The sequence below is a fragment of the Aegilops tauschii genome, chromosome 3, assembly GCF_002575655.3.
Source record: "Aegilops tauschii subsp. strangulata cultivar AL8/78 chromosome 3, Aet v6.0, whole genome shotgun sequence".
NCBI lineage: Eukaryota > Viridiplantae > Streptophyta > Magnoliopsida > Poales > Poaceae > Aegilops > Aegilops tauschii.
Genome location: NC_053037.3, coordinates 469,294,965 through 469,322,476, shown reverse-complemented (window position 1 = coordinate 469,322,476; position 27,512 = coordinate 469,294,965). Strand labels below are relative to the sequence as shown.

At 45.4% G+C, this 27,512-nt stretch overlaps 1 protein-coding gene across 1 annotated transcript; it reads right to left on the bottom strand.

Moving 5' to 3' along the window:
- Positions 1-16,513: 16,513 nt before the first annotated feature.
- Positions 16,514-19,146, bottom strand: LOC109746617 (ABC transporter G family member 6). The gene has a single exon (XM_020305734.3). The coding sequence runs from the start codon at positions 18,990-18,992 to the stop codon at positions 16,722-16,724; it is 2,271 nt and encodes a 756-aa protein (XP_020161323.1). The 5' UTR covers positions 18,993-19,146; the 3' UTR covers positions 16,514-16,721.
- Positions 19,147-27,512: the final 8,366 nt, after the last annotated feature.

The following is a 27,512-nucleotide window of genomic DNA, read 5'->3' as shown; positions in this document are numbered from 1 at the left end:
TACTGCACTCGTTCTTTTTGATACTGGAGCATCGCATTCATACATATCAAGGGGATTTGTGGATACGTATAAACTGCCAACCCAAGCCCTTAGGTCGCCCATGTTAGTAACCTCGCCAGGAGCAGAGTATATGGCTAGTTTATGGTGTGATTGGTTACCATTAAGGATTGGTAACTACGTGTTTCCCTCGGACCTAATAGTATTGGAATCGCAAGGATTGGATGTGATATTAGGCATGGATTGGTTATCGAAGTATGGAGGGAACATTGATTGCGCCAGTAAGTCGATTTTGCTTATCACCCCAGAAGGAAGAAGGATTAAGTATGTATCCCGGCATATGCCGAAGAGGACTCAGGTGAATTCCTTATCAGGAGTTGTACAGGAGGAAGTACCAGTGGTGAAGGATTACCCGGATGTATTTCCAGAAGAGTTGCCAGGCATGCCACCAGATAGAGACATAGAGTTTTTGATTGAACTTTTGCCAGGCACAGGGCCGATATCTAAGAGACCGTACAGGATGCCCGCTAAGGATTTGGAAGAAATTAAGAAGTAGATTAAGGAGTTACTGGATAAAGGCTATATTCGCCCAAGTTCTTCACCTTGGGGATCACCCGTACTTCTAGTGGAGAAGAAAGATGGATCGTTGAGGATAGTTGTTGATTACCGTGGATTGAATGAAGTGACCATCAAAAAATAAGTACCCACTGCCGATGATCAATGATTTGTTTGACCGATTACAAGGAGCTAAGGTATTTTCCAAGATCGATCTACGATCAGGATACCATCAGTTGAAGATTCGTGAGCAGGATATACCTAAGACGGCTTTTACCACCAGGTATGGGCTGTACGAGTATACCGTTATGTCATTTGGTCTGACTAACGCACCTGCCTATTTCATGAACCTGATGAACAAAGTGTTTATGGAGTTTTTGGATAAGTTCGTCGTAGTGTTCATTGATGACATTTTGGTCTACTCAAAGAACGAAGAGGAGCATAAGGAGCATTTGCATTTGGTACTTGAGAAGCTCAGAGAACATCAGCTATACGCCAAGTTCAGCAAATGTGAGTTTTGGCTGAAGGAAGTTGGATTCCTCGGACATGTTATATCCGGAGAAGGAATAGCAGTAGACCCCACCAAAGTTGACATAGTAACAAGCTGGGAATCACCCACGTCAGTTGGAGAAATCCGGAGTTTTCTTGGACTTGCAGGATACTACCGGGGGTTCATTGAGAATTTCTCGAGGATTGCTAAGCCCATGACAGAGCTGTTAAAGAAGACACCAAATTCAATTGGACTTAGGAATGTGAAGCTAGTTTCCAAGAGTTGAAGAAACGTTTGGTTACATCACCAGTGCTGATTCTGCCAGATCAACGCAAGGATTATGAAGTATATTGTGACGCTTCACGTCGAGGACTTGGAGCAGTGCTAATGCAGGAGGGAAGAGTTGTTTCATATGCTTCACGACAACTTAAACCCCATGAGAAGAATTATGCCACCCATGATTTGGAGTTAGCAGCCGTAGTACATGCGTTGAAGACATGGAGACATTTTCTCATCGGAAATCACTGTGAGGTGTACACGGATCACAAGATTTTGAAGTACATTTTCACGCAAAAGGAGTTGAATCTCTGGCAAAGGAGATGGTTGGAACTCATAAAGGATTATGATATGAGATTGCATTATCACCCCGGAAAGGCTAACGTAGTAGCAGATGCGTTGAGCCGCAAGAGCCATGTCAACACACTCATGACCGGAGAGTTACCGAAATTATTAGCCGAGGATCTTCGCGAGCTATGTTTGGAGATAGTTCCAAGAGGCTATTTAGCAACGTTGGAGATTCAGTCTACCTTGATGGAAAAGATCAGGGAAGCTCAGAAGACAGACAAGGAAATTGATGAGATAAAGAAAAGGATGAGTAAAGGAAAAGCCAAGGGATTTCGTGAGGATGAGCACGATACCTTATGGTTTGAGGACCGCGTTTATGTGCCCAATGATCCGGAGATCAGGAAGTTGATCTTGCAAGAGGCCCATGATTCACCGTATTCGATTCACCCAGGAAATACCAAGATGTATTTGGATTTGAAGGATACTTTCTGGTGGACCGGAATGAAGAAGGATATGCGGAGTATGTAGCAGTTTGTGATGTATGTCAGAGAGTGAAGGCAGAGCATCAGAAGCCAGCAGGATTGCTACAGCCATTGCCGATACCCGAATGGAAATGGGATAAACTAGGCATGGTTTTTATCACGGGATTGCCCAGGACTCGTTCAGGCTATGACTCAATATGGGTTGTAGTCGATCGTTTGATGAAAGTAGCTCATTTTATCCCAGTGAAGACCACTTACACCAGTGCTAAGTTGGCAAAGATATACATGACCAGGATCGTATGTCTGCATGGAGTTCCGAGGACCATTGTATCAAATAGAGGAACCCAGTTTACTTCAAAGTTTTGGAATCAGTTACATGAAACTTTGGGTACCAGGGTAGAGTTCAGTACAGCCTTTCACCCACAGACAGACGGACAGACCGAGAGAGTCAATCAGATTTTGGAAGATATGCCGAGAGCTTGTGCGCTAGATTATGGATCTAGTTGGGACGACAATTTGCCGTATGCAGAGTTTTCTTACAACAACAGTTATCAAACCAGTTTGAAGATGGCCCCTTTCGAAGCTTTATACGGAAGGAGGTGTAGAACACCATTGTTATGGGACGAAGTTGGAGACCGCCAGTTGTTTGGACCAGATTTGATTAAAGAGTCTGAACGGAAAGTGAAGTTGATTCGCGATAGGCTCAAGGTAGCCCAATCCAGGCAGAAGAGTTATGCGGATTCTAAACGCAAGGAGACAGTTCACGAAGTCGGAGACAGAGTTTATCTTCGTGTATCACCACTTCGAGGAGTTAAGCGCTTTGGAGTTAAAGGAAAGTTAGCGCCACGTTTTGTAGGACCATACAAAGTTTTGGAACGTATGGGAGAAGTTGCTTACAAGCTGGAATTGCCTGAAGGATTGTCAGGAGTTCATGATGTATTTCACGTTTCCCAGTTGAAGAAGTGCCACGCAGAGATGGCCGAGATACCACTGAGAGATACAGTGCCACTGGAGGCGATTCAGTTGGATAGTGACTTACCTATGAGGAGAAACCAGTTAAGATTCTTGAGTATGCCAGCCGAGTCACCCGCAGCAAGGTTATCAAGTTTTGCAAAGTTCAGTGGAGTCACCATACCGAGGACGAAGCCACCTGGGAGCGAGAGGAAGATCTACGGAAGAACCACTCTCACCTATTTCCTAGCCAACCCGAATCTCGAGGGCGAGATTCATCTTAAGGGGGTAGGTTTGTAACATCCCAAATTTTCAATTTGGAATGTTATACATTAGATCATCATTGCATAGCATATTTTATTGCATTTTGGCAAATCCTCGAAAATCCTAAGCAACTCAAGGACCCTCGGAGAGAGTTGGGGATTTTTCGCGGTTTTCATATTTGATTTTTATCAAAAAATGAAATAAGGATTTTTTTGGTTTTAATTTATTTTTCTCTCCGAAAAATATTTCATATTAAAATATACGAGAGGAGAAAATATGACTTCTCCAAAATAATTGAAATATTGGAGGAAAAATATTAAAATCAAATATTTGATTTTATTCGGATTTTATTTGCAATTTTACTTGCATTAGAAAAATTGCACGTTTTCAAAACTGCATTTTTGGGCCAAAAAAATGTTCATCTCGTTCTAATTATTTTAATTAGACGGTGAAAATTTGTTTTGGCATTTTTGAATTTTTATTTATTTTTCTATGTTTTTTTAGGTTCGGCGAAATTATTTTAAAAAAAACCCGCGAGCGCCGACTGGGCCGAAGCCCAGCCGAGCGGCCCAGCCCACCCTGTCGCCGTCTCCCTCCTGGAGACTGCGCCGCCGCCCGAGTCCGGCTCGAGGCCGACTCCCGCCGCCTTGCCCCCTCCCCCACGGCAGCACCCCCCACCTATAAGTACCCCGCCCCGCCGCCACCTCCCCCAGACCCGAAGCCGCCGGAGCCGAGCCGCCCGACCCCGCCGCCAAGAGGAGCCGCCGCCCGGAGCCCCGAACGCCGCCGCCCACCGCCCCTCGACGTCGCCTGTCCCCTCCCCGAGCCCCGCCGCCCCTCGCCGCACTCCTACGACCCCGCCGGAGCCCGTCCCGAGCCTCGCCGGAGGTTAGCCGCCGCCGCCGTCCGGTTTTTTTCAAAAAAAAACCGTTTGGTTTATTGTTTTTTTATTTTTTTTGATACCCTAGGTTTTTTTATAGATCGGTTTTTTTTCGGTTTAGTTAGTTAGTGAATGTTCGCCGGTTCGTTCGTTCTAACGAACGCGTTGGCCGGTTAGTCGCAGTTAACGAACGTCCGTTCGTTTAACTGTTCGTCGGTTTTTCCGCGATTATTCCAGATCGCGATTTCTGATCTGATTTTCGTTCTGGTATATCTTTTAGCTCGTTTAACGGAATCAGGCGATTCAAGTGCCTAGAGTTTTGTCTCGAAATTCTCTTTCCGTCTAACCAACTCAAACAAGTTTTTGCTACTGTAAAATTTGACTTAGATCCAGATTAGTAAACGAAGCTTGTTTCTTTCGCCGTTTGACTTTCGTTGCTTCGTTTGATTTGATTCTTTTTGCAAACCGGAGTTTTTAAGTTGAACTTTCTGGTTAGATCTTTATTTGAGTTTTACCTGTGCATTAGATGAGTGCTTATTGTTTGCTTGTTTGTTTGCGATAGAGTACCCGGAGTGTGCCGCTTGCTACTTCGAATCTCTAGGTTTCACGGATCATCAGCAAGGCAAGTAACACTTTGATCATACCTCTTTTACTACCCAGTTTTATTGCATTAGATCAACCCTGATACATTGCATGATTAGGATCTAATTAAATTGTGGGTATTGGGAAGTAGTTGAGGTAGTACCTATCACCTGTTTATTATCAAACCCTTGGGAGTTACTTCTACGTTCGCTCATATTGCTATGCTATGCTAGTAGACGTGGATCGGGTTTGAGTGTTACCATGACAGATGTGAGATTGTTAATTAATGGTTAACCTTAAGGTGACAACTAAAACTCACATCTGGGTGGATTGAGGTACCTGGGTATTCCAGGATTGCCTATTTTTCTTTTGGACCGCCACCCAGGTTCAAAGGGATCATGAGATTATTCATGCTAGAAACTTCCGTGTGCAGCCACAAGCTATTATGGGCTCTAGCATAGTTGATTAAGTTGTGTGAGCTCTTGAAGAGATAGACTAGCAGATGTAGGGGTTGTAGGTGGTACTGTCTACCCGGAGTAGAGAGTTAACACTTCTGAAAGACTGTGTCTCGGTCATCCGTTTCTCAAACACCCTGAAGTGCGAGAATCCCAACGGAGGAGATCGAGTCTTGTGGGGAAAAGTGCACAAACCTCTGCAGAGTGTATAAACTAATCATGGTTAGCCGTGTCCCCGGTTATGGACAACTTGAGTATCTAGTATCTGGATTTTCATGTGAATCTCATCATGTTACTTTAATTAATTTTGTTGGGTTAATGATGATACTTAATTGGGATTGAGAATGCTGTCAACCATTCTCAATGTTTAACAACCACCATGATAGTTAAATAAAATTTATTCCTTTGCTGTAGGGAAAAATTGGCTTTTCGCAAAATTATAACCATAGAGCCTTCTACCAGCCATATATGCATGTAGTATAGCATTATTTTTGTTCATTACTCTCTATGTGTTACATTGCCAGCATATTCCATGTGCTGACCCGTTTTCGGGCTGCAACGTTTCATGTTGCAGACTTTTCAGACGACGAGTAAGGTGCCTTAGGTCGTGGTCTTATACTCAGTGATGCCGTTGGAGTTGATGGACTCACTTATCTTCCAAGTCTTCCGCTGTTATCGTTTTAGATGGCCTTAAGCCATATTTGTCATACTTATTTCTCTCTTGAGATACTCGATGTAATAAGTGTGTGATTGCTACTCTCTTATAAATTCTCCAAGTACTGTGCGTGTCAGCATTACTGATCCAGGGATGACACTGGTGTACGGTAGGTCAGACTATTTGAGGTCTGGTCGCTACAGACCGTGTGAGTGAGCTTGCTTACGATTGCTTATGGCTACCCACTATATGTTCTGATATGTAAAATGCATAGAACAATTGAGTGGAAAATCAGGATATCCAATGAAGCAATTGGAGGAAAATTAGATGTACAATGTAGTACTATTTGCATCTAATCCATGTCCCTCAATTGAGTGGAACAACCAAGCTATCTAACCAGGACTGTATGATGGACAAAATAAGCATATGGACAGTCTGTATCTAACTACATCGTTGAACTCAGAATTTGGGAAAACAAATTAGATTAGCTGTGATCTCTTCCTGAATGGTAATTGCAAGGAAATTAAGGGGTGTTTGGTTGCAAGGGACTAGTTTTTTTTTAGTCCCAGGGACTAACGAAAAAATACCCGTCAGTAGAATCTTTTCTAGTCTCTGTAGAATAAGTCCTTCCTATTTGGTTACATAGGGACTTAAAGGGACTTTTTTTAGTCTAATCCCTGTAACCAAACACCCTCTTAGATGAAGTGGTAGCTTGACTGGCCGATGTCTCTTCCTGCCTGATGCGGTCGTGAGAAACAGCAGGAGCGGCTGTGTGTGAGAGAGCTGGGACTTGTGCCGCCCCTGCTCCAATGTACTCCCTCCGCACAGAAATACTTGTCGGACAAATGGATGTATCTAGAACTAAAATAGATCTAGATACATCCATTTCTCCGACAAGTATTTCCGGAGGGAGGGAGTATATTTCATGGTGGGAAGCTCCAATGTTAAACAATCACACACGTGTTGAAATGATGGCGATTTTAACAATGAAAAGGAGGAGTTTCTGAATTACTAAGTGAAAGATTGCGTCATTCCTTCTTGAAAGATTTCAGACAAACTAACAGGCCACTGCTCTCCATTCGAAGACGATCCGGCCAGTAGGCGTTCGGGTGTGGGGTCGCTGGCCTGCACCAAGACCGGGCGCCCCTCGCGTATGCATGCGCATTATTATAGAGATTTTTTACGACTAGCGCACAACGCAGCGCACGCCATGCTGCTCGCGAGAGAAGCGACTCCCAGGCGCAGGTCTACGGGAAAAGAACAGTTTTCAAACAGGGAGAAGGCTTCGCCGTGCCCGTCTCTCCTCGCCTCGCCGGTTTGGCACGCTGCAGCTCGTCTGCTCGCAGGCCGTCCGGTCCGGTCCGGTCCAGTCCACCCCCGCCTGCATCGATCGCCTGCCGGTCGCCGGCCGGACAGATCAGCCTGTGCTCTGCTGCTCCTCTTTTCCAAAGAGGGAGAGGGACGACCTAGGTGCTGCTCCTAGCCTCTGCCGGGAATCTTCTTGCCCAACGACCGGTCCGTCGGACGACCATGATCATGATGCTGCTTCCTCTGAAATGGTTCGGCTACCGCTTTCGTCCGTCCCAAGCCGAAGAACGAGCCACGACTAGCACATAGCAGTACCACTGACAGAAGGAGGTGTTGACCATTTTTTGTTTCGGCACTGGTCTACTGGATACATTTTCTGAGGGGGAGCGGCATGTTATGTGGTACTACTAGAAATGTTTCAAGGAAGCTGTATATTCTAGAGAAAACTAGTTGAGCTACCAATCAATGGTTGCACTGCTTTCTTCGCCACAATACTGTTGTTAAATTCTCCTCTAGAACCACAGAGTTGTCTGATCAGTTGCACTTGCACAAGCAAATGAGAGCAGAGACTTTTACGGATGCAGTATCGGAGAAGCGAATGGGAGAGCACGTAAGCTGGTGCGTACGTACCTTGTCTCGTGGTCATTCATTACGACCCGCCAATGCAGGTATGACCCTTTGGTTATGATAAGTAAACCTAACCATCACCCAACCAAACCCATGTCTCCCTCCGGCACGCTTCTTATCTAACCCAGTCTGTGTCATGCTACTAACATGAAATCTGTGATGATGTAAACAGAAACATGAAAGCTGGCTGTGGTATTTTAATGTTAATATACTTTGCGAGGTATGCTTGACATGCACTATGTTGGTATAACATCTGAAGTTCGGTTAACACTAGTAGAAAAAGGCTTATTTGTCCCGGTTCATAAGGCCCATCTGTCCCGGTCGGGGAACCGGGACTAAAGGGTCGTTACTAATGCCCTAGGCCTTTAGTCCCGGTTCTTATACAAACCGGGACAGATGGGCCTCCACGTGGCCGCTCCGGCGAGCCCAGGCAGGAGGGCCTTTGGTCCCGGTTGGTGCTACCAACCGGGACCAATAAGCTTCCACGCGTCATCATTTCAGCGGCTGTTTTTTTTTTTGAAAGGAGGTGGTTTTGGGGGTTAATTTAGGTTGGTATAGGTAGCTAATAGAGAGATGTGTCCTCTCTTATCTCCGTGCTACTGCTACTGCTATGCCTAAACATGACTTAGATTGAAGTGAGGCAACATGTGGTGCATGTCGAAAGTAATACTAATCCTAACTTGATCAAATTTGGATTGTACTACTTTCGACATGCACCACATGCATGTTGCCTTCACTTCAATCCAATCCATGTTCATTTCATCCACAGATATATAATAACTCTTCATGCTCGCATCATGCATCATCATAATAACAAGTCCTACTAATCATCATCATACAACTTCTACTCGTTATTAATAACAAGTCATACGATCATCATCCTGATAGTCATCGAACCAACCTTACTTTGTTCTTAGCACATGATCACCAGTATTAGGTAGGACCTAAATACCCTCTTTAAGGTAAAATAGCATAAAACAATATAGACCCTGACTTTCATTATGGAGAATGGAGATCATCCTGTCTCCAATTCTTGCGCTTCGCTTCCTTTTGCTTCCAAGAACCTCCTTATGACTATCCATGCATTTTTTCCATTCTCTGATTATCATGTCTCCACTTCTTTTAGAAATCCGGTATGGACAGTTGAGATTCGTAGGATGACCTGGATATATGTTCAAAACACGAAGGCTGCCATTCTGATACATCAAATGAGGCACACAATCCTCTGGGATTCTCTGTTGAAAAACATAGAAATAACTTCATAGTTAGCAATGATGTACTAGTTTTAGAAGTATGCAAAAGATGCACGGATGTCGTAATAGTAAAATATCTTACCAGGGTATCTCCATGGTAGTTACCGTAGTTCAACATGTGCACTAGTGGCACGTATTGACCATAATGTTAAGGAGTTTGATTGTAGATATTGTAATTCTCAATATCAGTACAAAATCCGACCAGATGATTTTTCTCCTGATAAGTTAATTCGGAGCCATCGGTGTAGTGGGTTTTGTCTATCATGTTCCGCACATTGTTTGAATAATCAAAATAAGCTGTCAACTACTTTGAAATAAACAATATAAATTAGCTAATAACTATGTTTGAGAAACTCACATAGCGGTAGAACTGGAGGCGTATCAACAAGGACCCAAATGTCCATATTGCTCGATTTCAGGATCACCAAGATCCATGGTGACAAGCATACCCTCATCAAAACCATACATCTTGCAAAATGCTTCCCAATTTTTGCAACCAAAATGGGTTACGCTCTCAGCATTATACAGATTTACTTCAAAATCCACATCATGATGGGTCCTTAGGTGAATTTTCTTCGTTCCAAAATTTTCATGGTCTTCAAAATCCATCTTCTCCAAGACATAGCGTCTTGCATGTCATGGGATAAGCTATACTCGAATTGTAAAAGATGAAAATTACATGTTGAAATAGTTGAAGTCATGCTTAATTACGAAAAAAACACTTGTCGCCGTTGCGTACCGTTTCAACATCGAAGGTCTCCCCGAGCTTAATGCTGAAGCGCCGATCATCGTCCAGGCGAGGCCTGTCGCACAAACCTCGATCGTCGTGGCACCACCCGCACTCCCCCGGGAGACTTTCGTCGTCCGATGATGACATTTCCTATGTTCATAATTCAAAGATTAAACTTGTACAATTAAATATATGTACTACAAAAACTAAATTAGATCATTATTATTCATCACGGGTTGACTATCGGTTTGTCGAGTCTTTTCTTGAAAACTCTCATCTCACGTGGTGTATACATTCGACCGTTGGTGATGGTCGCTCCTCCATTTGTCCCCGGGTGCATTACACCAAAATGTCTAGCACACGGGAACGAAGGAGAAGCGACCCCCACGACAACAGTCAGGATTCTTCGTCCTCTCATATATATATGGTGGAACTCTCCCTCACTGATTCCTCTCTGACATTTGCGACCGTCGGTGATGGTAGCTCCTCCTTTCATTCCCGAGTGTATTACACCAAATTGTCTAGCACACGGGAACGAAGGAGAAGCTACCCCCATGACAACAGTCGGAATTCTTCGTCCTCTCATATATGGTGGAGACTCGACAGACTTAAAGTCAACCCAAAATATCGTTTAATTATCTTTCTAAAAAAGGATTTGGCTGGTCTCACCTCGATGTCGGAGGGGGTCGGTGACGGGGACGACGACGGAGATGATGGAGGGGCCGGGGGCTCCTAGATTTCTGCGAAAACAAAAACCCTATAAGCTATCAACTAATCATATGCATATGCCTTGCATAGTGCTCTCCAATTTTAGCATTCAAAGTAGGAGTAGTTTTCCAATTTGAGCATTCAATAAGCAAAATCAAATCGCAAAATAAATTAGTATTCAAATTAGGATGCATTCAATTATAAGCAATACTACATCATCTTCATGCGTCCGTACATCGTCGAATATTATCACTAATACACCTCAAATACTATCATACATATCGCCAGTACAGCTAGAACCGTAGCGCCCGACGGGTATCGGCGCGGGCGGTGGACACCCAAAGAGAAGGAACCATCATAGGATCATAGCTCCAGTGAGATCCCTGAAGAACCTGCCAGGTATTGTCGAACCTGCCCTCCAACGCAACCATGTAGCGACAGACGTGCTGGTCCTCCTCGCTGACACGGTGACGTACCACCTCCGCGGTGTCCGGAAGCCTCGGCACCGTCACTAGCCCACGCAACCGCCACCAAACAAGGATTGGGTCAACGACGGGCTGGCTCCTCACCAACCTACGCCCCTCGGAAGGTAGCACCTCCCAAAACCAGCCCGGCAGAGCCCAGTCCCGGACATGGCCCCTCTGATCAAGCCGGCCTCCTCCGCCGAGTCGACGACGAGGATGCGGGATAGGCATCGTCGATGTCAATGCGGAAATAATTGCTTTAACTAAAAAAACAAACTAGTTCTATTAATTTCCTTACTATAAAATAGAATAAAGTAGTACTTACTAAAAATAAACTAGCTAGTTTAACTAGTTCTATTATTTTTCTAACTAATTCTATTAAACACTTTCTAAGTAGTACTTACTAAAAGTTATCGGGGAGGGGGGGTACGTATATCGACAATGACATACCCGATAAAAAAATAAGAAGAGGAAGAAGAAGAAAAAAAGAGGAGAAGAAAAAAGGAATAGAGGAGGAGATCGAAGAAAAAAAAGAAAAAAAAAGAGGAGAAGAAGAAGGAATAGAGGAGAAGAAGAAGAAATAGAATAATATATTATTATTCTATTTCTTCTTCTTCTCCTCTATTTCTTCTTCTTCTACTCTTTTTTTTTTCTTCTTTTTCATCTTCTTATTTATTTCTCCTCTTCTTCCTCTCCTCTTCTTCTTATTCTTCTTCTCCTTCTTCCTCTTCTTATTTTCATTTTTTCTCTCCTTCTTTTTCTTCTAAATATGAACATACATAAATGACTTTGATCATACATAATTTTCAGATTCCTACACAATATGAACATATACATAAATTGACAAAGAAAATTCTATGAACAAAAAAATCATAAAAATTCTATGAACAAAATTACAATAGAAAAAAATCATAAAAATTCTATGAAAAAATTGATATATTCTTTGCATATATATGAACATACAAACATTTGCATATTCAATAATAATATCACCAAAAAAATGTAAACTACACATCTAAATTAATACATCTAAATTACAACAACTAAATTAACTACACATCTAACTACACATCCAAATTAATACAACTAAATTACAAATCTAAACTACACATATATAATAGCTAGGGGGCGCGGCGGCGCGGCAGCAGCGGTGGCGGCCATTACAGGGAGGAGGAGGAGGAGGGGATCGGGGCGGCGCTCACAGGGTGCGCGGCGACGGCGACGAGGAGGCAGCGTCGGGGCAGGGGCGGCGCGGGGCGGCGACGGCGTTGGGGCGGGGCAGGACGGCGTCGGGGCGTGGCGCAGGGGCGCCGCTGGCGACGGCGTGGGCTCGAGGGCGGCGGACAGCGTCGGCGTGGGCTCGGGGGCACGGGCGACGGCGACGGCGGCGGGGCAGCCTGACGGCGTCGAGGAGGTCGGCGTCGTCGGGCGGCAACTGGCGATGAAATCTGAAAAAATGCTAAGGGCTGGCTTATATAGGAAAGGCTTTAGTCCCGGTTCATGGCACGAACCGGTACCAAAGCCCACCTTCAGTCCCGGTTGGTGCCACCAACCGGGACCAAAGGCCTCTGCTTCCCGCCCTTTGGGCTGCTGAAAAGAGGCCTTTGGTCCCGGTTGGTGGCACAAACCGGGACTAAAGCGTGGGCATTGGTACCGGTTGATGCCACGAACCGGGACCAATGTATGCCTTTAGTATCGGTTGGTGGCACCAACCGGGACTAAAGGCCTTGTGCTGCCCGCATCGCGGCACGAAAGTTTAGTCCCACCTCGCTAGCTGAGGGAGCTCGAGAGTGGTTTATAAGCCCCACTCCCACTGCCCTCTCGAGCTCCTCTCAAATGCAGTCTTTCGGGCCTAAACACACTGTATCTGCCTGTGGGCCTATTGGGCCTTCTACGAGTCTGAATCCTGGCCCATGGGTGGGTTTCTAGTCGTATTCAGGCCGTGGTGGCCGAGTAGGTGGCGTTTTTTTATTTTTCCCAGTTTATTTCTTTTCTTTTTTGCTTTATTTATTTTATTTTGTTTCTACTTCCAACAAAATATTTATTTATTTTATTTTATTTTGTTTCTAATTACTTATTTATTTTATTTTATGATAATTCTTTTTGCTATTAAAGTTTCTAACAAAAAAAGTTCTTTATGAAAATTCTTTTTGCTTTTAATGATTTTGAACAGAAAAAACTTTGATAATTTTAGTTGCATCAATTTTATATAATTTTAGTTTCAGTAATACTAGAGGTTGCTTATAATGTTCTGAACAGAAAATACGTTGATAATTTTAGTTTCATAAATTTTATTTATGTTATTAAAGTTTAATTTATTTTGTTTCTACTTATATATTTTATTAAAGTTTATTTTATTCTGTTTCTAATTACTCATTTATTTTTATGATATTTGTTATTTTCCATGCATTTACTGTTTATTTTGAGCTATAAGACCCTGAAATTGAAAAACACTAGAAATGAACTCTGAAAAGGTTGAAAGTTGGCATGGTATCATCATTTCACCCACATAACATGTGCAAGAAAGTAGAGAGGGTTACGGCAAAAATTGGATGCACTTCGTGTACAAAACGGACAATCTCTTTCGAAGTATCAGGGTTTCATTCGGAAACTCGTCTTTTACAAAGGGATTTCATTTTTTTGAACTTACTTGAACTCCATAGTTTTTCTGTGTTCAAAATGCACCATTGAAAGCCACATCATCAATTTTCAACCCTTTCTGACTTCATTTGTTATTTTTCATGCATTTACTGATTATTTTGAGCTATAAAACCCTGAAATTGAAAAGCATTTCAAATCAACTTTGAAAAGGTTAAAAGTTGGCATGGTATCATCATTTCACCCACATAGCATGTGCAAGAAAGTAGAGAGGGTTACGGCAAAAACTGGATGCACTTCATGTACAAAACGGACAATCTCTTTCGAAGTATCAGGGTTTCATTCGGAAACTCGTCTGTTACAAAGGGATTTCATTTTTTTGAACTTACTTGAACTCCATAGTTTTTCTGTGTTCAAAATGCACCATTCAAAGCCACATCATCAATTTTCAACCCTTTCTGACTTCATTTGTTATTTTTCATGCATTTACTGATTATTTTGAGCTATAAGACCCTGAAATTGAAAAGCATTTCAAATCAACTCTGAAAAGGTTAAAAGTTGGCATGGTATCATCATTTCACCCACATAGCATGTGCAAGAAAGTAGAGAGGATTACGGCAAAAACTGGATGCACTTCGTGTACAAAACGGACAATCTCTTTCGAAGTATCAGGGTTTCATTCGGAAACTCGTCTGTTACAAAGGGATTTCATTTTTTTGAACTTACTTGAACTCCATAGTTTTTCTGTGTTCAAAATGCACCATTCAAAGCCACATCATCATTTTCAACCCTTTCTGACTTCATTTGTTATTTTTCATGCATTTACTGATTATTTTGAGCTATAAGACCCTGAAATTGAAAAGCATTTCAAATCAACTCTGAAAAGGTTAAAAGTTGGCATGGTATCATCATTTCACCCTCATATCATGTGCAAGAAAGTAGAGAGGGTTACGGCAAAAACTGGATGCACTTCGTGTACAAAACGGACAATCTCTTTCGAAGTATCAGGGTTTCATTCGGAAACTCGTCTGTTACAAAGGGATTTCATTTTTTTGAACTTACTTGAACTCCATAGTTTTTATGTGTTCGAAATGCACCATTCAAAGCCACATCATCAATTTTCAACCCTTTCTGACTTCATTTGTTATTTTTCATGCATTTACTGATTATTTTGAGCTATAAGACCCTGAAATTGAAGGCAACATATAGCTCTCATGAATAGATAAGTGACCAAATTAATAGAAGTTCATCATCACATTAAAACCAAAGTACATACATAGTTCTCATTGAACAACATATATATAGCTCTCGAGAGCATCTAATTAAACCATACATTGAAATTATGTAAAACATTTCAATGCAACAACAAATGCGATCATAATCGCAACCAAGGTAATAATTGATCCAACTGCATAATGATACCAAGCCTCGGTATGAATGGCATATTTTCTAATCTTTCTAATATTCAACCGCATTGCATCCATCTTGATCTTGTGATCATCGACGACATCCGCAACATGCAACTCCAATATCATCTTCTCCTCCTCAATTTTTTTTATTTCTTCAAGTAATTGTTTTCTTTTTCAACTAAATTTAACCTCTCGACAATAGGGTCGGTTGAAATTTCCGGTTCAACCACCTCCTAGATAAATAAAATCTATGTCACGTTGGTCGGCGTTCCTTGCTTGCTTATGCACTTTTGAATTAAAGACGTCAGAAAAGCAATCGGATACTGAAATCTCTTCTCTGAAAGCTAAAGCTTTACAGATTATAGGAAAGCAAGCACCACGAACGGCATAATTGTCATAAACAATAAATGAACCAAATAGTTATAAAAAGATAATATATACCACATCCGAATCATAGACAGGACGAGGGCCGACGGGGGCGGATACCAAAACCATCGCACTATATAATAAGAAGGAATAATAAAAGTAACAAAATTAGACAAGTATCTATCTGAAGTAAGAATTTTTTTTTCTTTCAGAAAGAAGATAAGAACAAGAGGCTCACCACGGTGGTGCTGGCGACGAGATCAGCGCGGGCGATCGACGGCGGTGAAAACGGGGACGGGACGTGACGGACCGCTAAACCTAGACAAATCTCGGGGAAAATGGAGCTCGGAGGTCGAGTTTCGAGAGGAGAAAAATTAACTAGTGTGGCTCAGACATTTCATCGAACACCTCATGTGCATAGAAGGTGAGCTAGAGCACCCAAATGCCCTCCCCTCGACGGCCAGAAAAAATAGAGCACTTTGGAGTGCTGTGCTGCGGCGATGGGGTATATATAGGCAGCTCATTTGTCCCGGTTCGTGGCTAGAACCGGTACTAAATCCGGGCCTTCTGTCCCGGTTCAAGCCTAGAACCGGGACCAATGGTTGTGGGCCAGGAGCGAGGCCCATTAGTCCCGGTTCGTGCCTCGAACCGGGACCAATGCCCACGAGGCCCCGGCCGCCCCCCGGGCTCACGAACCGGGACGAATGCCCCATGGGTCCCGGTTCGTGACTGAACCGGGACTAATGGGCTTGCCATGCCCAAACGAAAGCCCTGTTTTCTACTAGTGTAAGAACATAATAAAGGAACATAATCTCATGAGAACAGCACAAGTTTGTGCTCTCTTCTTATAAAGATTTTCAAAAGGGGTTCTGCTTTATTCGTTTCAGTGTATATAAGAAGGAAACCCTCAACCTTTTTCGCACCAGTGAACAACACGGCGCATGCATTACGAATGAAGTTCCAAACCACATCTCACCAAATAAAGTGAAGCGGGAGAAACGGATAAGAGATCGACCACAACACAACAAAACCATGTTACTTAGCATCAGATTGCGTTTGTTTTTCATGAGGTTTGGACAAGCATTTTGGAACAAAAATAGCAGCACTACGTCATTTCACAAGTCTACAACACACTATGAAAAAGGAACAAAAAGGGCAGTGGATAGGAAAGCATATGTAATGTATGAACCACTTAATTATTTGACTTGCAACATCACAAGGAGAAGAAAAGTAAAGAAAAAAAAGAAGTCGAAAGCACATCTGTTTAACAATTGCAGAGACCGATAGATGATAGTGTGGCAACTGCTTAATCATGTCATCATCTTCTTCCTTCCTCGGACGGTTCAAATCAAACGTATGCATCCGCGCGCGCTGCACGAATGATCACCTCCTCTTGTTCTTGCTGCCGAGCACGAGGCTGAAGTAGAAGAGGATCCGGAAGAAGAAGCCCCAGGCCGCCGTCACCAGCAGGCACTCCCACTTGCCGAGCTGCGTCACGGCCGCCTGCCGCAGCACGCTCCGCCCCGTGGCCACGCAGGTGTCGGCGCCGATCCCGACCCCGAGCGCCGAGCTGATGGACGCCAGCACCCGCTCCTTCACCGCCTCCGGCAGCGCCCCCAGCGGCGAGTTGTCGAAGATCTGCGCGCCGCGCACGAAGCACTCGCCGCCGCGCGCGAACTCGTTCTGCAGCACCCCCTCGAACGGGTACTTGACCAGCGACAGGTAGTGGAACCACAGCCAGTAGGCCGGTATCCTGTCCCGGTTGATGAAGAAGCCGCTGAAGAGCAGGAAGTAGGCGAGGATGGCCACCACCACCGTGTACCCGATCATCACGTGCGGGATCACGCCGGAGAGGAAGGTCACGAACCCGCTCCCGGCCCAGAAGGACGCCAGGATGGCCAGCGTGTAGAAGGCGAACCCGGACGCGCCGCCGGCCAGCCCCACGGCGAAGAAGGTGGTGAGCGCGAAGGCCAGCGACAGGACCACCAGCGGCGGGAAGGAGACGATGGCGTTGGAGAGCACGTAGGAGACGTGGCGGTACGCGCCGTAGGCCGTCTCCCGGAGGAACACGTACCGCTCCTGGAGGAACACCGGCAGCGCGTCGGCGCAGGTGTAGAACATGGTGGACATGGCGAAGGCGAAGAAGCCCAGCCGCTCCTGCGCGCCCTTGGGCGACTGGTCCAGCTTGAAGAAGACGGTCGCCAGGATCGCGCCGGTCACCACCACGGCGCCCAGGCGGATGAGGAACAGCTCCGGCATGCGCCGCGTGTTGATCGCCGACCGCTTCGTCAGCACCTTCATCTCCACCCAGAACGGGTTCGCGTACGTGTGCATCGACGCCGCCTCCCCGCTCGACACGTCCGCGCCCGACACCAGCTTCCCGCGCGAGATGCTCGCGCTGATGGCCTCCTTCAGCGACATCGTCGGCGCCCACGCCGCGGCGTCGTCCCTCGCCGCGTGCATGAGCTTCCACGTGCGGTGGAAGTCGGCGAGAGGCTTCGTCCCCGTCGGCGACGCCTCGAGCTCGCGGATGAGATCGAGCGCGAACTCGGCGCGGTTCTCGTCGTCGGGGACAGGGAACCCGAACTCGGCGAAGTAGGTCGGGAGCGCGGAGGGGGCTCCGCTGAAGACGGTGTGGCCACCGGAGAGGAGGATGAGGCGGTCGAGCAGGCCGAGGATGCGCTGGCTGGGCTGGTGAATGGAGGTAATGACAATGCTGCCACTCTCGGCGATGCGGCGGAGCACCTTGACGACCATGAACGCCGACGTGGAGTCGAGGCCCGAGGTGGGCTCGTCGAGGAACAGAAGGATGGGGTCGTGGATGATGTCGGTGCCGATGGAGACCCTGCGGCGCTCGCCTCCGGAGACCCCGCGGTGGCCCTCGTCGCCGATGATCGTGTTTGCCGCCGCGCGGAGGCCGAGCTGGTCGATGAGCGCGTGCACGCGCGCGCGCTTCTTGGCGGCGCAGAGCGAGCGCGGCAGGCGGAAGTCGGCGGCGAAGGAGAGCGTCTCGGTGACGGTGAGCATGGGGAACAGCAGGTCGTCCTGCATAACGTACGCGGACATGGACTTGAGGATGTTGCCGGTGAGCGGCTCGCCGTTGAGCGTGACGGAGCCCTTGAGCGCGTCGCGGGAGATGCGGTTGGCGAGCGCGTCGATGAGCGTGGACTTGCCAGAGCCGCTGGCGCCCATCACGGCGAGGATCTCGCCCTCCTTGGCCTCCCCGGAGACGCCGGCCAGCAGCGCCTTGGTCCGCGGCGCGTGCGCGTCGGGCGCCGCCGTGACGCGGTCGGAGCGGCGCTGCACGGGGAGGCAGAGCCCGCCGCCGCCGCCGTCCCCGCCGTGGCGCGCGCGCCGGACGCTGTAGGTCAGGTCGGTGAACGCCAGCCGGAACTGGATGGTCCGGCCCGGCGCCTCGTCGCCCGCATTACTGTCGCCGACGCCGGCGGGCGCGGACTGCGGCATCGGGAGGGAGAACACGGAGCCGTCGTCGTCCGTGCCCGCCGGGTCCACCGTGGCCGCGCTGACGAGGCTGAGCATCTCGGAGAGGGACGGGTTCCTCCGCCTCCCGGCTGGCGCCGGCGGCGCGAGCGCCGGCTCCGGCGAGGCGAGGAACGGGAGGCGGTCGTGCACGGCCCGGGCCATGGCATGCATGTGTGTGCGTACGACGCGGCGCTCCTGCTGGCTGGCTGGCTACTGGCGTAAAGGTAACAGGACGCGGAGGCGAGCTTAAGTAGGAGGATGAGGGGTCGGGAAGTGGGTTTGAAGAGGCGATGGCGCTTCTTCTCCAAGGCAGCCCGGGCGAGGTGTGGTTAAGACTTCTTGTCCGGGGCTGGGAGCTCGTGTTTTAAAGAACTCGGCGGCACGTGTGGTGGCGCGGTCGGGATGTGGTGGTGTAGGAGATGGGGTGGTGACCAACGCGCGCCAGGGGAGGAATTGGGGTGCGAGCGATGGCGGTGCATGGTCTCCCCGGGCCGGGGAGAGGGTGGGGTTAGCTGACTGACACGTCTAATTCGTGTGTTGTAGGTTTGGGTGGGTGGTGAGGAAATGTTGACTTCCACACAGGAGCGGAGAGTTATTAGAAAGACAAACGAACTAAACTTTTTGAACAAGAAAGAAAAACAATTGAGATTTAGGGAGAGAATGGGAACGGTGCAATGCGTTTTGACAGGATATTTTGTGGGTTATTAAGCATGGCATATTGACCAATGGAACCTGGGTGCACATGTACCCTAATTTTTTTTAAAGGGTACTCTAAAACATTTTTATGCTATTTTTTAACAAATATGGTTTTGTGTTATATTTATGTGTAAAATTTCGAGAAGGGATGACTTTCATGGTACTCGAAAAATGCGATTTGGTTGCCTCCGTTGTACTGGGTTGATGCACTACCCGACGTTTGTTGCGCGTTGTAGTGTGATCATCCGTTCTTACTAGTGATGACCTTATCATACATGATTGAAACATCGTTTCTTTCCTAGCTAGGAAACAAATGGCAGTTCATCCTAACTACTAACAAATAGCAGTACAAATTAAAATTCATATGGCTTAACAGGGGAAAGTTCATCGACGTTGAACTCGGTGGAACTCCATCCACGTCGTCTTCTTCTTCTTCTTCTATTGTTGTTGTTTCTTCTTCTGCTGTTGCTTCTTCTCTTCTGCTGTGGTTGCTCCTTCTCCTTCAGATCCTTGTCTGAGGTCTGTTTGCCCACGTTGCCTCAACCTACTCCAACCTTTTGTTCTTCCACGCTTCATTGTCAAAAGCCTCCACAGCATGGTCGGAGCTATCAACATCATCAGCCGTCACATCTCCTCCTCTGGCACAACCTCATCATATCCCCATTGTAGGATCTAGTTATGAAGGATGCAACATCCAAGAACAAGCTTAACCTGGGTGGGAAAAGTGTGGGATGGCTTCTGATCCAGGATTTTAAATATATTCTTCACAGCTCCAAATGCCCTCTCAACCATAACTGTAAGGCTAGAGTGTCCCAGATTAAACAATTCCTGTGCAACCCTAGGATAGTTCCAACCAAAAACTCGTTCAGATGGTACCTAATTTTCCTGAAGGGTGGAAGAACACCAGGCCGACATGCATAGCCAGCATCTCCTAGGTAGAACTTGCCATCAGGTCAAGACATGTCGTGAGAAAGAATGTTAGCATCATGGGTTGATCCTTCCCAGCCAGCTAACACATATGTCAAATTTAGATCAAAGTCAACAACAGCAAGAACATTCTGGTTTGTGTAGTGCTTTCTACCCCTGTATGATGCGGCTTGTAACTTCGGCACTCTGGCAGACACATGAGTAACTGATACATCCATTTTACGTCATGTTTTCCTACTATTATTTATAATGTTTTAGAGTTATACTCCACTTTATGATGCAATATTAATGCATTTTCTCTCTTAAATTGCAAGAACATGACAAGAGGAAGATTGCCGCCAGCTGGAATTCTGAGCCTGAAAAAGCTACATTAGAGATAGCTATTCTCCGGAGCTCCAAATGACCTAAAAATTTACGGAGAATTATTTTGGAATATATAAAAAATACTAGAAGAAAGAAGTACCGGAGAAGACCCTCGGTGGGGCCACAAGCCAGGGGCACGCCCTACCCCCCAGGGCGGGCCCGGGTGGCTTGTGGGCCCCATGGAGGTCCACCGCTGCCCATCTTCCCCTATATGAAGTTATTTACCCTAGAAAAAAAATAAGAAGAAGACTTTATGACTAGTCGCCGGTGTTTCGAGGCGGAACCAAAGGCGGAGCACTTTTGCTTTCCGACGGAGCGATTCCGTCGGGGATACTTCCCTCTGGAAGGGGGAATCGAAGCCATCGTCATCACCAACGCTCCTCTCATCGAGGGAGACTTCATCTCCATCAACATCTTCACCAGCACCATCTCATCTCCAAACCCTAGTTCTTCCCTTGCTTTCAATCTTTCTATCAAACCTTAGACTGGTACCTCAGGGGTCCTAGTAGTGTTGATTACATCTTGTAGTTGATGCTTGTTGGTCTACTTGGTGGAAGATTATATGGTTAGATTATTAACCACTTATTTATCTCCTTTGATCATGAACATGAATATGATTTGTGAGTAGTTCTATTTGTTCTTGAGGACATGAAAGAAGTCTTGTTATAAGTACTCATGTGAAGTTGGTTTCCGTTCAATATTTTGATGATGTGTTATGTTGTTCTTCCTCTAGTCCTGCCGTGTCAACGTCGACTACATGACACTTCACCATGTTTGGGCCTAGGGGAAGGCATTGTGGAATTAGTTTGTAGTTGATGGGTTGGGGCAGTGACCGAAACCGAAACCCTGGTTTATGAGTTGTTCCGTAAGGGGTTGTTTTGGATCCATATTGTTGGGGATATAACTATTGAATATAAACCGCCCAGGAGGGGCCGGGTTATGCTCATAGTGATTTACCTGTATTTTGAAGCCCATGAAGACATGGAAGATGGCGCTTTATGAAGGAGACTTAGTAATAAGGCCCAAAGCCCAAAGGCGGGTTAAAGGCCAAGATGTAAACCGCCATAAGATGTATGACTTGTGTTGTAAGATAGGAAAGAGTAAAAACCGAGCCGGACACGTTTATGAGCTGGCCAGGATTCTGTGAATCGCCGGGCGTCAACCTGTGTATATAAAGGGATGACCCAGGGGCGGTTTAGGGACAAGAGACAACAGATCGAGAGCCAGGTCAAGCATATTCGCTCCCTGGTCATCGAAACCCTAGCAATACCACATCAAACTGGATTAGGCCTTTACCTGCACCGCAAGGGGCCGAACCAGTATAAACTCCTCGTGTCCTTTGCCCCGATTAACCCCTTTAAGCTAACCCGTCACGATGACTCCACGACTAAGTCCTCACACTAGGACATCTGCCGTGACAATTCCACGACAGTTGGCGCCCACCATGGGGCTATCGCAGGATGGTTTCAAGTTCTTAGAGGGCAACTTCGAAGGGATCAAAGGCTACGTTGTGGGCCGGATGACCAAGAGTCGTCGTGGCAAGATATACATTGACGACACAGGCTGGGGCCCCGAGGCCGGCTCAATTGAGTACGGGTACCGGGTCCCCTTCGGTGGAATTCATGTCTTCATTGGTAAGATCGGTGAACCGGGCCCTGAGCCGGACATCTCCACCGACATCATCGAGACGGCTCAGCGTGCAAGTCCCGCCCGAGTTCAACCCACCATGAAGCGTGCCTTCATGGGATTCATCAATGGTGCGGAATCGGAATCGGTATCTAACGGTGAGACGGTTATCTATTCAGATGGCGAGTCATCCACCGGTGAGACCGAGTCATTGTACCAACTGCAAGATGGTCGGTTTGGGGGATGTTCCGATGGCGACAGTATTTCGGACCCATGCGAACCGCCGAACCGGGTTGCAATCTTCATGGCCGGTGCACAACCGGTACAACACTCTTCAACTGCAGCGGCGCTAATTTCCGGGTCAGCGGCAGTGACGGCAGCCGGGGCAGGAGGCCCTGCGCGCCCGCCGGCTCAAGTCTTGACCGGTTTACTAGACACCTTGACAACATTATTGACGACAGAGGTTAACCCGGCTAATCAAGATCAGCATAACGCGGAGGTCGCGAAATTGCGGGATCAGATAGCTCAGGCTAAGGAGGACATGACAGCTGAAGATGCCAAGATGGCCGCGGAACGGGTTACCTTGGATGCTCAGGCGCAGCGGATTCAGTTAGAGGCTTATCGGCTCATGTTAGATCAGAACGCTTCAAACGACGTCATGAGGAGGAGGCATCAAAGTCGTATGCCGCCGTTTTATGAGGGAAGAAATCTCTTTAACACGCCAGGGGCCGGGACTAGTAACCCGCCAGTGGTAGATCGGGTTGAAGCGCCCGGGACAGGGGCGCCGGTTCAACCGCGCGCCATGGACCCGCCTCGACAGAACAATACCCCGCCGCAACATGTGCCAGCACCACCGGGTCATTACTCTAATCCGTTGGATAACATGATCGCTGCAGCATCATGATACGTCTCCAACGTATCTATAATTTTTGATTGTTCCATGCTATTATATTATCCATCTAGGATTTTTAATATGCATTTATATGCTATTTTATATGATTTTTGGGACTAACCTATTAACCTAGAGCCCAGTGCCAGTTTCTGTATTTTTCCTTGTTTTTGAGTTTTACAGAAAAGGAATACCAAACGGAGTCCAATGGACGTGCCAATTTTTGATGATTTTTTATGGACCAAAAGAAGACCCCGGAGCAAAAGAGTTGGGCCAGGAGAGTCCCGGGCTGCCCACGAGGGTGGGGGGCGCGCCCACCCCCCTGGGCGTGGGCCGTTGCCTCGTGGACAACCCGGAGACCCCCCTGACGTGAGACCAACGCCAAAAATTCCTATAAATACTGAAACGTCCAGAAAATAACCTAGATCGGGAGTTCCGCTGCCGCAAGCCTCTGTATCCACCGAAAACCAATCTGGACCCGTTCCGGCACCCTGCCGGAGGGGGGATCCCTCACCGGTGGCCATCTTCATCATCCCGGCGCTCTCCATGACGAGGAGGGAGTAGTTCACCCTCGGGGCTGAGGGTATGTACCAGTAGCTATGTGTTATCTCTCTCTCTCTCTCTCTCTCTCTCTCTCTCTCTCTCTCTCTCTCGTGTTCTTGATTTGGCACGATCTTGATGTATCGTGAGCTTTGCTATTATAGTTGGATCTGATGATGTTTCTCCCCCTCTACTCTCTTGTAATGGATTGAGTTTTCCCTTCGAAGTTATCTTATCAGATTGAGTCTTTAAGGATTTGAGAACACTTGATGTATGTCTTGCGTGGGATACCCGTGGTGACAATGGGGTCTTCTATTGATTCACTTGATGTATGTTTCGGTGATCAACTTGCGGGTTCAGTGACCTTGTGAGCTTATGCATAAGGGTTGGCACACGTTTTCGTCTTGACTCTCTGGTAGAAACTTTGGGGAACTCTTTGAAGTTCTTTGTGTTGGTTGAATAGATGAATCTGAGATTGTGTGATGCATATCGTATAATCATACCCACGGATACTTGAGGTGACATTGGAGTATCTAGGTGACATTAGGGTTTTGGTTGATTTGTGTATTAAGGTGTTATTCTAGTACGAACTCTATGTTAGATCGAACGGAAAGAATAACTTCGTGTTATTTTACTACGGACTCTTGAATAGATCGATCAGAAAGAATAACTTTGAGGTGGTTTCATACCCTACAATAATCTCTTCGTTTGTTCTCCGCTATTAGTGACTTTGGAGTGACTCTTTGCTGCATGTTGAGGGATAGTTATATGATCCAATTATGTTATTATTGTGGAGAGAACTTGCACTAGTGAAAGTATGAACCCTAGGCCTTGTTTCAAAGCATTGCAATACCGTTTACGCTCACTTTTACCACTTGTTACCTTACTGTTTTTATATTTTCAGATTACAAAAACCTATATCTATCATCCATATTATACTTGTATCACCATCTCTTCGCCGAACTAGTGCACCTATACAATTTACCATTGTATTGGGTGTGTTGGGGACACAAGAGGCTCTTTGCTATTTGGTTGCAGGGTTGTTCTAGAGAGACCATCTTCATCCTACGCCTCCCACGGATTGATAAACCTTAGGTCATCCACTTGAGGGAAATTTGCTACTGTCCTACAAACCTCTGCTTCATATGCTTCATCTTTTTAATGGAATTCGTGAAAATGATGGGAAGGAAAATTGTGCTCAAGTACTAGAAGAAGAATTACATAGAATGCTTGGCATAAAATATGTGAATGATGAGCATGATTGCAATGTTGTTAAAATGAATTCTTTGAATACCCATGATGCTAATGATATGCAAAGCCACAAGCTTGGGGATGCTATGTTTGATGAAGATGATATGTTTAGTCCCCCAAGTTTTGATGAGCAAATTTATTATGATGAAAGCATGCCTCCTATTTATGATGATTATTGTGATGACACGTGTGCTATAAAGAATAAAGATAACCATGAAACTTGTCATCATGATTTTAATTTTCAATTGGATTATGCTTCACATGATAGTTGTTTTGTTGAGTTTTCTCCCACTACTATTCATGAGAACAAATTTGCTTATGTGGAGAGTAATAAAATTTCTATGTAAGTAGATCATGAAAATAATGCTTTATGTGCTGGTTATATGGTTGAATTCATTCATGATGCTACTGAAAATTATTATGAGAGAGGATCATATGCTTCTACATATTGCAATAATATCATGTTTCCTCTCTATGTGTTGAAAATCTTGGAGTTATGCTTGTTTTGCCTTCCTATGCTAGATGATTATTGTTCCCATAAGTTGTTTGCTCACAAAATCCCTATGCACACGAAGTGGGTTAGACTTAAATATGCTAGTCATATTCTTCATGATGCTCTCTTTATGTTTCAATTCTTATCTTTTATGTGAGCATCATTGAAATCATCATGCCTAGCTAGGGGCGTTAAACGTTAGCGCTTGTTGGGAGGCAACCCAATTTTACCTTTGTTCTTTGCTTTTTGCCCCTGTTTAGTAATAAATAATTCATCCAGCCTCTGGTTAAATGTGGTTTTATGTTTTAATTAGTGTTTGTGCCAAGTAAAACCTATAGGATCTTCTTGGGTGATGATTATTTGATCTTGCTGAAAAAGACATAAACTTTCTGCTCACTAAAACAATTGTTAAAAATCACCAGAACGTGATAAAATACTGATTCTTTTTTAAGAAGATCAATAAAAAAATTACCTAGGACTTCCTGTTTTTCAGAATTTTTGGAGTTCCAGAAGTATACGTTTGATACAGATTACTACAGACTGTTCTGTTTTTGACAGATTCTATTTTCACTGTGTTGTTTGCTTATTTTGATGAATCTATGAGTAGTATCGGAGGGTATGAACCATAGAGAAGTTATAATACAGTAAATATTACACCAATATGAATTTAGAATGAGTTCACAACAGTACCTAAGTGGTGGTTTTATTTTCTTATACTAACGGAGCTTACGAGTTTTCTGTTGAGTTTTGTGTTGTGAAGTTTTCAAGTTTTGGGTAAAGATTCGATGGACTGTGGAATAAGGAGTGGCAAGAGCCTAAGCTTGGGGATGCCCAAGGCACCCCAAGGTAAAATTCAAGGACAACCAAGAGCCTAAGCTTGGGGATGCCCCGCAAGGCATCCCCTCTTTCGTCTTCGTTCATCGGTAACTTTGCTTGGAGCTATATTTTTATTCACCACATGATATGTGTTTTGCTTGGAGCATCATTTTATTTTCTTTGGTTTTGCTTTCTGTTTGAATAATATCCCAAGATCTGAAATTCTTAAATGTTAGAGAATCTGAACATAGTTGCATGATTATTCGACTACTCATTGATCTTCACTTATATTTTTTGGAGTAGTTTGTCGTTTGCTCTAGTGCTTCACTTATATCTTTTAGAGCACGACGATGGTTTTATTTTGAAGAAATAGATGAACTCTCATGATTCACTTATATTATTTTGAGAGTCTTAAACAGCATGGTAATTTGCTTTGGTTATGAATTTAGTCCTAATATGATGGGTATCCAAGAGGGATATAATAAAAACTTTCATATAAGTGCATTGAATACTAAGAGAAGTTTGATACTTGATGATTGTTTTGAGATATGGAGGTAGTGATATTAAAGTTGTGCTAGTTGGGTAATTGTTAATTTGAGAAATACTTGTGTTGAAGTTTGCTAGTCCTGTAGCATGCACGTATGGTAACCGTTGTGTAACAAATTTGAAACATCAGGTGTTCTTTGATTGTCATCCTTATGAGTGGCGGTCGGGGACGAGCGATGGTCCTTTCCTACCAATCTATCCCCCTAGGAGCATGCGCGTAGTGCTTGGTTTTTGATGACTTGTAGATTTTTGCAATAAGAATGTGAGTTCTTTATGACTAATGTTGAGTCCATGGATTATACGCACTCTCACCCTTCCATCATTGCTAGCCTCTTCGGTACCGTGCATTGCCCTTTCTCACCTTGAGAGGTGGTGCAAACTTCGCCGGTGCATCCAAACCCCGTGATACGATACGCTCTATCACACATAAACCTGCTTATATCTTCCTCAAAACAGCTACCATACCTACCTATTATGGCATTTCTATAGCCATTCTGAGATATATTGCCATGCAACTTTCCACCGTTCCGTTTATTATGACACG